General features: G+C 42.8%; 1 protein-coding gene across 1 annotated transcript; it reads left to right on the top strand.

The window, feature by feature from the left end:
* LOC132996344 (hepatocyte growth factor activator) lies at positions 1 to 13,037 on the top strand. Its single transcript, XM_061066693.1, has 14 exons — positions 1 to 51; positions 165 to 228; positions 1,479 to 1,572; positions 4,408 to 4,481; positions 4,589 to 4,732; positions 5,449 to 5,580; positions 6,723 to 6,833; positions 7,278 to 7,452; positions 8,288 to 8,385; positions 9,283 to 9,529; positions 10,471 to 10,610; positions 10,974 to 11,114; positions 11,928 to 12,070; positions 12,864 to 13,037. Exons 1-14 carry the CDS (start codon positions 1 to 3, stop codon positions 13,035 to 13,037), a joined length of 1,788 nt encoding a protein of 595 aa, XP_060922676.1.
* Positions 13,038 to 14,068: the final 1,031 nt, after the last annotated feature.

Below are 14,068 nucleotides of genomic sequence, written 5' to 3'. Positions count from 1 at the left end.
ATGGCTCACGTCATGTTGCTTTTCCTGCCTTGTGTTCTCAGCGTCGGGACGGTAGGTTCTCGCCATCTCATCCACATTTGCGCAACTTTCTGATCCACTGTGCCACCGTGCGTGCGTAAAAAGGAAGAAACGCGCCAAACGACTTTCTCTTCACCTGTTTTCAGCGCTTGTTGGTCCCTGGACGTGAAGCAGTCATCTCCACAGAGCCACACAGGGAGAGCAGGAGAGGTATGTTGGACTGAGACCTGTGTTTAATTCAGAGGAAGAAGAGGGAGGGAGGGAGGAAGAGGGGATGCGCATTAGACTGGCACAGAATGGGATGAAGAGTTTTTTTTCACAGAGAAAGTCTGTTGTGAAGTTTGTGGGTAGGGCTGATTGATAAAACCATGTTAATAATTACCAGGATTTAATTGTCATTGAAAGCAATATAGCAACCGTTAGATAAATGTGATTGTATTGATTATCTTGCAGTTTAAAAACATGGTGTGGAGGTATGACGCCTCAGATTCATGAAATGTTTTTCTGTTTATCAAGTTCAAGAGGAGTCGTTTTTAATGTCATTGTTAAAGGTCAAATGTAGAAACTTCCTCTAAAACTAGAGCACGACTGATCAGTCTGTAAATAAATAATAATGTGACATTTATCATGATAATTAACAATGTCGACTGATTTTTATATTGATATAACTGTTGACCATATCATCCAGCCCTGTCCATCATGAACAGGAGCCTAGTTTTTGTCCTCAAACTATAATCAAAATCATGGTCTTGGACGTATTGATGTCACGTTCAGATTTGTTACGCTTTCACTCAAAACCCTGCTTGTGTTCAAGATGTGCGCTTGCACTCACAAATTTTGTTGCAACTTTTTTTCTTCTGTGCTTTTGGCAACTAGTCTGTCAAAGTTCACAGAACCAACTCCTGTATGGGACTGCATGAACAGAGTTAAAGGAACCACCCATACAGTACTCTTAAAGAAGTAAAGCTAACGTACCCACAACCAGGGAGGGACAATTTAATTTGTCAACACCACATCTGCGTTGCACCAAGAATCCAATTACAGAAGAACAAAACATTTGGAAATCTGTCCAAACAGGAAAATATGTGTAAGTGCACAGTTTGAGAAGAAGCAGAGTAAATCTACGCACAAGCAGGAGCCATCTGAGTGCAAGCTCAGGGCTTTGAGTGCAAGCGTCACAAAATCTGAACGTGAAATCAATAAGTCTTGCTCGCAGTGGGTTAAGTACAAATATGATATGTAGTATAATAAATATTGAGCATTTGCTTGTGTTGGTCTGTTACATGTCACTCAACACTAGGATTTATTTGTCTGAGGAGATTTAATGGCCTTTTCCAAGTGAAAGCAGTTGTGTGTGAGGTACAAGAGGGAAACGGCCCACGTGTTCTTCTCATTCCACCGTTCTGTTTGTTTCTGTGTCCAGTGAACGTAACATTTTTCTTCTTTCCTCTGTTGGTCAGTTCTCACTACGACGGGCAAAGAGTGTAAGTTTCCGTTTCGTCTGGGCGGCCGGCTCCACTATCACTGCGTCACCATCCTGTCCTCGAGACCCTGGTGAGTCCTCCACCTCGTCTGGATCCACTGTTTTTTGGTTACACAAACAAGTGTGTGTGTGTGTGTAATCACCCACGGTTACCACACACTTAGGTCAGACTGTGCTGCCTCGTCATATTTAATTTGGTTCAGACACACACTCAGAAACCACAGAACTTCTCTACGCAACTCTGACACTCACCATGCACAGCTATTACGTCACAGGATTCTGTCTGACTCTTCCTCAAGGTGGAATAAATGAAATCTGTGATTTTCCATCATGCATTGCGGGTACGCCTGCGACACCTAGGCAGTGTGTAACCGTGGTGCGTAGTCGCACTTAATTACAGGTAGTACTGATGAGGGATTTGTGCAACAGGAGACATAATGCAATTTTATAATGAGGTAATGGGCTAATTCGCTCTAGTGAAATTCTCATCTCTGAGTTGTGTGTGGGCCTCGTAATGATTTGAGTGTCACAGCTACAACATCGGAACAGAGGTATGAGAAGGAGCTGATTTTAAAGGTGAAATGTAGAAACTTCCTAAAAAATTAGCGCACAGCCAGTTTGGATGTTTGGGGGCTGATGCTGATATTAATATGAATGAGTAAAAAACTTGTGAGATCGATATATCACATATACGTGTTTATGTCCAGTTAGTGAGTCCTAAGATCTTGTCCTTTTGAATTTGATCAAAAATGTCTTCTTCGTCATGGAGATCGCATCTGGTTCTTGAAAAAAAACGCAGATAAGTCTGTGTAAAGGCCGGCGCATGCTTCTGCGTTTTCACGGGCCCGGAAGCGTAAGAGCCCTTCCGGGCCCCTTAAGTACTTACGTATCTCTTTTTACGTGCTTACACGCGTCCCCTAATTTTTCTAAAGGCCGGCGCATGCTTCTGCAACGGCGTCTGCGGCTTTTCACGCAGTTGTGACGCTTGCGGAGCTTTGCCGTCTAGTTAGAAAAATTGGGCGACGCACGTAAGCACGTAAGAAGGGATACGTAAGTACTTAAGGGGCCTGGAAGGGCTCTTACGCTTCCGGGCCCGAGAAAACGCAGAAGCATGCGCCGGCCTTTACTAGACGGCAAAGCTGCGCAAGCGGCACGTAGCCGGCAAGGCTGTGATTGGTCTGCTAACTACATCATTTCCGGAGTCGCATTTCCGGTTCATGGCCAATAATACCGGCGGAAACCACGGAAGATTTAGAAGAACGAATGTGGACCAAATAGCTGAGCACTTTGCAGAAGAGATCCGAAACTATGACCACTAGTATAACCCGCCAATGACCAGCGGATTTGTCCGCCAGAAAAAGGCTCTGAGGAGCCGCCGTGGCTCTTCTTCGTGCCACACACGAAGAAGAGCCGACTTCGACAAAAAACATAACTCCTCCTAGTATTCTGGCGGGGAATTGCATGTCAACACGTTAACGCTTGGAAAACCATGAATGACAATGAGTCCTGCGTCACAACTGCGCGAAAAGCCGCAGACGCCGTTGCAGAAGCATGCGCCGGCCTTAAGGCTTGCATTTTGTTCAGCCAACAGAAAAATCTAAACATCGAAACTGTGACTACAGATGAAGTTTATAAGACACTTACCGCTTCTTACTGTTTATCCTAAGGGTGTGTATGTGCCTCAGCAAAACCGTCACGAGAGTATTTTTATTACCTCAGATTATGACACAGCTGCACTCTTTCTTTTTTTCTTTTTCGTTGGATGTGTATTTTGGAAAAGACAAAAAGACAACAGACTTGCTGTGGGGCTACGGCTCGTCGTCATTCTTTGGATATGAGACAGTCAGGGCGGGTGCCAGGCAGCAAGATGGAGTAACACATATGCAATTACATCGTATACGTCTCTGTTCCACGTACACATAAACACATTACGGCAATATGAGCCTGCGTGTTTCCTCGATGTGCTCATGCATGCGCCCGGTGGTGAGATGGATTTACTATTACGCTCTGCAGATCAGTGAGCGGCGCTCTGAAGTGCGCTGATGGTTCTTCTCGTTGATTAAATGAGTGGATGATTGATAGACTTCACCGGAGTCGGTTGGTTATTACAGAAAGTGTTTTCCCTTTTCACCTCAGACTCAAAGTGGCTGCCAAGGTGCAACATTCCAATCACAGGGAGGTGGTTGGATTACGTTTAATCATCCATCGTGATAGAAAGGATTTTATGTCACTATATCAGTGTATTACATTTTCGAAAAACGGACACCTATCTATCTATCTATCTATCTGTCTATCTGTCTGTCTGCCTGTCTGTCTGTCTGTCTGTCTGTCTGTCTGTCTGTCTGTCTGTCTGTCTACTATCTATCTATCTATCTATCTATCTATCTATCTATCTATCTATCTATCTATCTATCTATCTATCTATCTATCTATCTATCTATCTATCTATCTATCTATCTATCTATCTATCTATCTATCTATCTATCTATCTATCTATCTATCTACATATCTATCTATCTATCTATCTATCTATCTATCTATCTATCTATCTATCTATCTATCTATCTATCTATCTATCTATCTATCTATCTATCTATCTATCTATCTATCTATCTATCTATCTATCTATCTATCTATCTATCTATCTATCTATCTATCTATCTATCTATCTATCTATCTATCTATCTATCTATCTATCTATCTATCTATCTATCTATCTATCTATCTATCTATCTATCTATCTCTTTCTCTCTCTCTCTCTCTCGCTCTCTCTCTCTCTCTCTCTCTCTCTCTCTCTCTCTCTCTCTCTCTCCCTCTCTCTCTCTTTATCTATCCATCTATCAATCTTTTCTTCAGAGTGTAATCTTCTCTCACTGGATTTATCTTTCTGTTTTCCCTTCTCTCAGGTGCTCGCTCTCTCATAACTTTGACCGGGACCGGCTGTATGGTTTCTGTGCACCGGACAGAACTCAACCAAAAGGTAAGTTCACCAAACACAATAAAAGAGCCATTTTCTCATGAGATATATTGTGTTGTCCCTTTCTTCATCATCCTCTCATCGTGCTCCTCTTTTCTCCTGTGTTTCAGTCGTCATCCACACGTCTCGTAGAATCACGGATCCATGTCAGGCGAACCCGTGTTGGAACGGCGGCGTCTGCACGTTGGTCCCACACCGACACACGTTCGAGTGCCACTGTCCTGAGAGATTCTCGGGGAGACTGTGTGAAGAGAGTAGGTCGATTATTATTATCAGTATAATGCCAGTGTTTTCTAATGTTCATTCATTCATTCAGACTTTGTTGATTTGGCTTCTCTTTTTGTTGCCCATGTTATTATACATTGTACTATTACGATGTTTACTTACTTTGCCTTGAATTTGGTTTTGTCAAAGTGTTTGTATATGACCGTGTGCAATGAGCAACAACCCAAAATAATTTCAAAACTTGCCGACTTAAAACTATCAACTATTAAGGGTTAAGAGTTAATCTAATCTGGATTGTACACCACTTACCAAAGTTTTTACACAGGATGACAAATCCACTTTCAGTTCCTTTCATCAAGTGAGATTGAATTTAACTCGGTTAAACGAACAGCAGAAACATACTTTATATAGCATCCTGTTGTCATGGTGATAAACTGAAACAACTAAATGATGACTTTGCAAGTTTGGACAGAAGTCAAGTGACTGATCTGGGATGTGAAATAGATGGTTAAAAAGATTTCTTTATTTCCAGATACACCAAAGTAAAATGGAAAAATCAGTTATGGGTCATTTGCACTTTTGAAATGATTTAAATGGCCGACTGTAAAAACAATCAAAAACCCTGTGTCCACATGCAGCCACTCTCCTGTCAGTGTTTCTTACTCTGTACGCTCTACTGAGCTCCTCCATCTCCTCTCACATTTCAACCCACAGCCTTTTATGTTGTTTTCTGTCGGCTTTTCAGAGAAGTGCTACGAAACCGTACACCTGCGCCATTATGACATCGGAGAGTCTTGGGGACGCATCCACCTGCGTAACGTGGAACAGTGCACATGTGTGGCGGGGGAAATCGAGTGTGAGAGAGTCCGCTACTCAGGTAAGACGTCAGCTTTTGTTCCTCGGCTCCGACTGTGTCTGGCGTTTGTTCTCTGCTCTGCTCTTGTTCCCTTTATCCTGCCCCGGAACAAGCTGTTAATCTAACCATCAGCTAACAATGAAATACAAGTATTCAGCATTTTGATCATCGCATACACCTGATGTGTACGAGGGCTTTCCTCAAAAATCAAAGATAGTGGAAAGTATGACCCCCCAGAGACATCTAAGTATTATGTATCATGGGAAAAAAAGAAAGCTCTTTTCTCCACTGCCGACATCACGTCCTTGTAGATGATATGAAAGGTGTGTCCTGCCCTCTCTTTGATCAAAGCTCCAGAGTTTGCCGTTACCTTGGTAAAAAAAAGCCGATTATATGACTCACTGTGACTCAGGAATGGTGTTTTTGGACACACCCCACGGGTCCATACGGTGCTTTCATCTGAACACATTCCCTGGCACAAAGGAGCGAACAGCACTGAGGTGGTTTCATGCTCCCCCAACTGAAACTGTCACTTTTGTTTCCATTTTGTCATCCAGTGGCCATGATACTGAAAATCCGCTCCTTGTACCTGAATGTGCTTTGACTCGGCTTTGAGCTGGAATTTCACGTTATCTTTATTGTGTGCTGATATCAGCTGCATTTATTTATTTATTTTTAAGTAAAGGTTTCTTAAAGGGTGGAGTTCACTTCCCAAATCACCTGCTGGGGCCTGTGCTCTTTAGATGGATCCGATGCAGATGAAGCATAACTGCTTCAGAGATTCAGCATCAGATCTTAGAGAAACATTCAGGACAAAATCAAGGCAGCACAAAAGGTGCCATATGTTTTAATTATTTTTAGTTAGTCGCAGTTAAATAAAAATCTCTTTTATGGGGGACACTTGTTGAAGAAGAGGCAAATATGTGGCTTTTTAGCTGCGATGTCCCACAGTGTAATATTTCTGCGTATATTGAACAATACGAGCGAAACCTGTGACACTTCACACCAGTTTTTGTCCATTGTTCAGATAAGAAATGTCTTAAATTCAGAAAGAAAGATAGAAAGATCATGTCATGATGCTGATGTCGAAGTTGTCTCAAACATTAAATTGTATAAAATACGCAGGTGTTAAGTTGTCGTGTTGTGTCTCTCGATGTGTCCAGAGTGCCGTGCGAACAAGTGTCACAACGACGGGACGTGTCGACTCATCACATCGACCGGCAAGGAAGTGTGTAACTGCAGGAACGGCTACAGCGGCGCCGACTGTAGCTTCGGTGAGTTACACTGTGTGACGCTGGTTCCCTGGTTAAATTATAAATATTCATAAATGCACAATGCTCATATCAGGCTGAAAAAAATGGTTCAGTGGATTCACATTTTCCAGTGGCTGCACCAGTTCTTAGAAGACGTTATTTATGTTCCCTTCTGTGCATTTGTCCTTTACGCATGTTCCTACGCATGCATGTGTGTTCATGCATGTGTGTGAAAAGGCTTTTATTAATGGCAGCAGGTGGAGACATGAGCAGGCTGCCAAACTTGTCCACAGTTGTTATAACTGTGGCGTTTCTTCGAGACTTGTTCCGACTGATTCCAGCGTGAAGAGAAAGAGATCCCAGAGATTCTCATCTGCATTCACAAACAGTCTGATTGCACTTGTGTTGTTTACATACCTGCGTGATACTGAGTTTGTGTGTGTGTGTGTGTGTGTGTGTGTGCAGAGCCGGAGACTGAGTGCTATAACAGCAGGGGGAAGAGTTACCGAGGGCTGGCGAACACCACGGCGTCTGGAGCCCGGTGTCTGCCGTGGAACTCCGACCTGCTGCTGGACGAGCTGCACGTTGGCACGGTGATGGCGACCCAGCTCAGGGGCCTCGGCGAACACGCCTACTGCAGGTGTGTGTGTGTGTGTGTGTGTGTGTGTGTGTGTGTGTGTGTGTGTGTGTGTGTGTGTGTGTGTGTGTGTGTGCGTGCACGTGGTGAGACATCCTGCGTGTTGAATGCAGATTCTTCAAATTATGGCTTTGAGATGTTAATTACAAGATTTTCCTCATAAGTTTGTCGTTAAACCTATTTTAAAACTCGCATATCCACTCGCCTCCCTCGTGGTGACAAACTGTTTACAAGGCTGATCGGTCAGAAGTGTGAGTCAGCATGTGTCCTCCACATGCACGAGCCCTCAAATCTCCCCACAGCGAACCAGCAGCCACGAAACCACCACCAGCATTGAAGAGGGACAGAGTGAATCCAGCCTGTGTCTGATTCAAATAAAAATGAAAGCTTTCTTATCTCCTACAAATTCGGTCCTCTTCCCTCTCTCACTGCTTTCACTTGTTGCTGTTGCCATGACGACCCATCAGCCATTTGGTATATCCACAAACAGGAGGCTATATGTCCTAAAACATCAGAGAGACGCCAATTTCTAGCTACCGACCGGCTCACAGTCGGAATTCCTGTTAGTTTAGGGCTGGAAAAGTTGCATGTTGCAGTTTAAACATGAACCAAGAACACTCTTTCAGATAGTCATTAAATCTCCATTTAATAATAATTGATGCGTGAGGCTTTGGTTGGAGATCCCAACCAGCTTTCACCTTCTGAATAGAGACAAAGCCCCTGGATAATCCCTTTAGCTTCTGTATTGTATTGAGTAATGCATGGAGCTAAAAACAGTGTTGCCACACCTCTACACACACACACTCACAATGTACACTGTGTTTGTGTGTGTGTGCAGAAACCCAGACGGGGACAAGAAGCCGTGGTGCTACACGCTGAATGAGGACGCCATCTCCTGGGAGTACTGTGACGTCCCCTCCTGTGTGATGCCCGTGTGTGAGTAGACACACACAGGGAAGAGGTGCTGTGGAAGTTCTGGTGTCTAGTTCACTAAATACAAAACTTGTACAAAATTAACATCATTTTGTACTGAATAACTAGAGAGTTTAAATTTCTTCATAAACTCTGACAGAACTTCTTCTTTTTGTCACCCCCTGCTGGTCATTTGAGAGAACACAGGTTCCAGGCACCTCAGCATCAGCGTCTATTTTTATGTCCAGTCTGTGTTAATGATAGACTTTGATGCTAAGTTGGACAGATGATTTGCATTCATCATTTCATTTTCAGTAGAAGTTCTTGTCGCCCTTGAGAAGTTAGATGTCTATGTTCTTATGAGCCTTCTCAAGGAAGACATATTATTTAATTTATCTGTCCTTGTCCTGAACTGCTATTTAAGTTTCTGTCTTGTCATTATAAAGTATGAAACAGACTTTTCCTGAAGGTCAATTCCTGCATCATTCAATCTCTGAGTCTTTGTCTCTGCCTTGATTAAATGACACAGTCGGTGACTCTCGCCATCTGAGAAACATTCAGGAACTAAAAACTCAGCTTATCTCTGCTGAGTCACTGCTGCTGCAATAAAAAGCTGAATTCAGAGGAAATTCAGCAGCAAGCCTTTTCCCTCAAGACGTGGGTTAAGATGAGAGAGGAGGGAAATAAGTCACGCCAGGTGAAACCAAATGTTTACGTGTTGAGGGGGATTCTTCCGTTTGTCAGGGTGCCAGGTTCAGGAACAGAATCCACAAACTCATCATTTTATTTAGAGATGAAGCTGCTCCGTCACAGAGGAGCTGCTCTGCTTTCCTGCAGGTGGGAAGTGTGTGAGCAGGTTCTAGCAGTGATGATACCTCCTGTTTTGGTGATTTATAACCAAGCACTTGTTTCCCTGTGCAGCTTCTTCTCGGAGGATTATCCCATTCAAAAAACCAAACACCCGCAAGCCGAGCGGAAAGCCCGTGTGCGGGAAGCAGCACAAGAAGAGGCTGTCGGTAGGAAGGGGGAGAATAATGGGAGGAACCGCTGCTCTGCCGGGCACCCATCCCTGGATGGCGGCCATTTATTTCGATGATTCCAACTTCTGCGCCGGCACCCTCGTCTCCTCCTGCTGGATCGTGTCCGCGGCGCACTGCTTCTTCCGCAAGTAAGGAATATACACATGTAACTGCAGATCAAGGAGAGGGTTTGATGCCCTGTGGAGGTGATGTTAAACATATGAGGTCATTTTGTGTCCCTGTTTTCCGTCACAACTCAACACGCACGCCATCCAAAGACTGTGACCCCCCCGGCTTCACAGCTCTGTGAGCGCACTATATTTAGAGCGGCGACCAGTTCGAGGAAAACCTAAAAACACCTCGTGCACAGATGCTGTTTACATGCGAATGCCTCCATTTGCTCCTGATGTCAACAGACGAGCAACTGTTCAAGTTCAAAGATCTTTTGTTCAAAGCCTTAAATCATTAAGTTAAACACGAGTGCAAAAAGCATTTTATCTTTCAGAAAGAGACACATGCAAGGATTTATTCTAGGATGCACATTCGCGGCTAAACTGTTTTCTTATCAGATTTGATAAGAGTCCACCATGTTGATTACACGCCACTTTACAAAATCCTCTGGTGCATATAATCATGATTGTAACTATATTTATAGAGCACTTTTTAACACAAGAAAACAAATGGTTAGAATACAGAACATACAGGAAGTGCATAGATAATAATGTTATAATAGAGAGAGAGAGAAAAAAGGAAGAAGGCATTGTCTTAGAAAGCTTTATTGATCCAGAGTCTTGGGCCCTGATGGCGAAATATATGAATAAGTATGAATGTTATAGATCAATTTCGTGACCTTGCACTTGTTGGATTTTTCGTGTTTCTTGTTTAAGCGTGGAACAGACTGATGATAAAATGATAAAAAAGAGACATTGATGCATCTCAGGCTTCAACGTCTGGAGACAGTTCAAAGAAAAGTTTAATGAAATCCCGCAGCCGGCAGTTGTTGTAGAAAACTTGTCTCTGGGAGCTGAGATATTGGACAGTAAGAGCCTGAAGTGATTTTAAAAAACCCTGCCCCCCCCCCCCCTTGCAGCCCGCTGATGTCTCAGCTCCGCGTGGTCCTCGGCCAGCAGGGCTTCAACATCACCGGCCCCAACACCAGGACCTTCGGCGTGGAGGAGTACGTCTTCCCCAAGCAGTACTCGGCGTTTAATCCTACGCTGTACGACATTGGTAATCTTTCACTACACACACACACACACACACACACACACAAACATAAGCACACACAAAAGTGACTCATAAACTGGAAGACCTCCTGTCCCCATTCAGAAAAACACAAATTCACTTAAGACCCCGGTCTGTGTGCACAGCTGTGCGTCACTGAACAGCTGTGTTTTTTGCCCCCCCCCTGCAGAAACACACACACAAACACCAAAACACAAACACACACAAACACACACACACACACACACACACACACACACAAACACACACACACACACACACACAAAGTCTCCATGTCCACAACTTTCTTCATTGCTAATTCCACTTCTCTTCTCTCGTTTTGATCACTTTTTATTCCCCCCCGCTCAGTTCTGATCAAGCTGAAGAAACAGGCCGGGCGCTGTGTGAGGAAGACTCCGTTCATCCGGCCCATCTGTCTGCCGGAGAAGACCACCACCTTCCCCGATGGCTACTGCTGCACCATCAGCGGCTGGGGATACAAGCACGAGAGTGAGTGATGGAGACGTCACGGCTGAGTCATCGTGACAACAACCACCTGCATTCTCATGTTTCAGTCACTTCACATTTGGTCAACGATAAATGATTTATTTTATATTTATAATCTGCAAGAGTCTGAGCTGAGTCGGTGTTTGTTTGCACTTTTGCAAATTTTGTCTTTATTGTCAAGCTACTTAAATATTAGAAACATTATCTTTGAACCAGGATCAGGTTTTGGCCTCTATTCACAAATCCATGACTAAGTTTGTGTAAAAGAAATTCTTCTGAGGGTCAGAAACTACTCACTTTTATTTAACCAGCTGGTAAAGACTTTGGGAAATTGGTGAAAACTTAAAACAAAAGCCGCACCTCACAAATAATCCTTCAATAGAGTTGTGTGTAAATTCATTCTGTAGTTTTTGTGCAATCCTGCTCCAGGTCAAACATCAAACGGCATCACAATCTATAACACAATTTAACACAAATTAAGGTTGTTTTAGGAACCTGTTGGATTTCACCTTTATATTGGGAAATACGATGGGAACACTTTAATATACGTGTCTGTAATTTCCCAACAAATTCGATGTGAAAGAGCTACAGATTCCAGACTAGTTATAAGTCACTTATTTTAGTCAGAATATACTTATTTTTAATTTAAATGTGTCTTTTTTAAGGCTCTGCACAGCCATGCAGGTGTTTCCCAGTCTCTAATCATACCTCTACCTGCCCCTACACACACACACACACACAGACACACACAGAGCCCTAGTGTGTAGCAGTAAAACACAACTGAGTTTTAACATGTGATCTGTCTCCATGTGACAGAGGACGTAGGATACTCCACTCTGCAGGAGACCGGAGTCCGGCTGATTCCTCACGACGTCTGCAGGAAACCTGAAGTCTACGGCAACCACGTCACCGCCGACATGATGTGTGCCGGGCTCAACGGCTGCCACGACGCCTGCCAGGTAGGAGAACACGCACACACACACACACACACACACACACACACACACACACACACACACACACACACACACACACACACACACACACACACACACACACACACACAGTCTAAAATCAAGTTAGATAGAAAGTGTGAGCTAATATTTTACTGAGCCACAGCCCCCTCTGCTCTGTGGTGAGAAATTTGGTTGTGTTTCCATATCTGAGTAATTCAATGATTTTAATGTAGCGAAAGAACCTGTAAATGATGGATATTACCAGAGGTGTCAAAAGTATTCAGATTCATTACTCAAGTAGAAGTATAGATGCTAGGGTTTAAAAAGACTTCTGTAGAAGTTGAAGTATCAACTCAAGCTTTTTACTTAAGTAAAATTGTAAAAGTACTGGTTTCAAAACTACTTAAAGTATAAAAGTAAAAGTAATGTAAGGGGACATTTTTTTCCATTAAGGACAAACTGTTAAGCCGCGTCTCAGGGGCCTATATTACCCATGAGCACCGGCTTCTTCCTGAACCAGAAGAGCTGTCACAAATGCATCAAACTCTTTGTTTTGGAAATCTTCATATTTTAAGATACCTTACTAAATACTTATATATTTTTAATAAGACATGATCAAACTGTATGGATCCACACACCAGGGAGCTCCTTCCTCTTCAGTTTAATGTCAAGCGCCGGTTGAAGTGTGTGGGTGTGACTCAGCTGCGTGTGGGCCTCTTGTTTTGATCTGTGCATGAGTGTTTGTGTGTGTGACTGAATCTACTTGTGTGTGTGTGTGTGTGTGTGTTGACCTCAGGGCGACTCCGGGGGTCCTCTGGCCTGTGCGAGGGATGATGTCAGCTTCCTGTACGGGATCATCAGCTGGGGCGAGGGCTGCGGCCGCACCGGGAAACCTGGCGTTTACACTAAAGTGGTAAATTATATCGATTGGATCAATTCAGTGATCCGACCTAAATCCAAAGCTTCGTGAACAAAAGCTGACCTGGACAATTTTTGCTTTTAATATAAGATGATGTAATGTATTTTATTATAACTGTTTTTTTATTAAAACAAAAATTGTGGAAGTTTATACATTATTTTTTAACTGTGAAACATTGTGACTGAATAAACCTTCACTGACTTGAAACTTTGCGTCTTGGAACTTCTTCATCTGTGTCTTTTTTGTGTTGGTGTCCAACGATTTCAACTGTTTGACAAGTTCTTCATCAGGGAATGAAGTTTGAAATTGACTTGCTGGTGTTTATGTGATTGTGTGTGTGTGTGTGTGTGTGTGTGTGTGTGTGTGTGTGTGTGTGTGTGTGTGTGTGTGTGTGTGTGTGTGTGTGTGTGTGTGTGTGTGTGTGTTTGTGTGTGCGCTCAGAAGTTGATGTTTCTGACAGTGAACAGAATTGTTTGTGCTTTTCTGACAAACAATCTGAGCTCAGGTTCACTAGCTAGACTTTTTCAGGAGGTTTTAATTGTGGCATTGTTGTGATCGTGTTCTTTCAATGAATATATTGGCAAAATTTGAAAATGACTGTTGGTATTTAAAGTTCTTTAACTTTTGATGTTTTACAATGTAGTTTGACATGTTTACACATGTTTCTTACTTTGAAGGTGTAATATATATTCCGTGTGTTTGATTTGGGGTTATGTTGTAATTATTGAAGTTGAAGATCGACGTTGTCAGGTCAACTAGTTGCAAAATATTTTCAGCTAGTTCATTTTTTTTTCATTAATATGCATTTGTCTCATTAAATGTTTGATTTTAGAGATTAATTGTATGAAATGTGTTATTTGTGTTGAACAGATTAATGTGATTGTCCTGTGGTAGTTTTCGGTCCTGCAGCACCCTGGTCGTCCTCTTACTTTGAAGGTGTAATGTATTTACCATAGGTATTTACACATTTGTGTTCAATAAGGAAGGGGTGAGGACTATTGTTTACATATTTTCTTATTACATGAAAGTAATAGTTGCATGTTACTGCTCTAACTTCGTCATAAGACTTCATATCCTCCTGT

This window comes from Limanda limanda, chromosome 22, assembly GCF_963576545.1.
Source record: "Limanda limanda chromosome 22, fLimLim1.1, whole genome shotgun sequence".
NCBI lineage: Eukaryota > Metazoa > Chordata > Actinopteri > Pleuronectiformes > Pleuronectidae > Limanda > Limanda limanda.
Note: the sequence above shows the minus strand (reverse complement) of the source record. Positions and strands in the feature narration are given on the sequence as shown.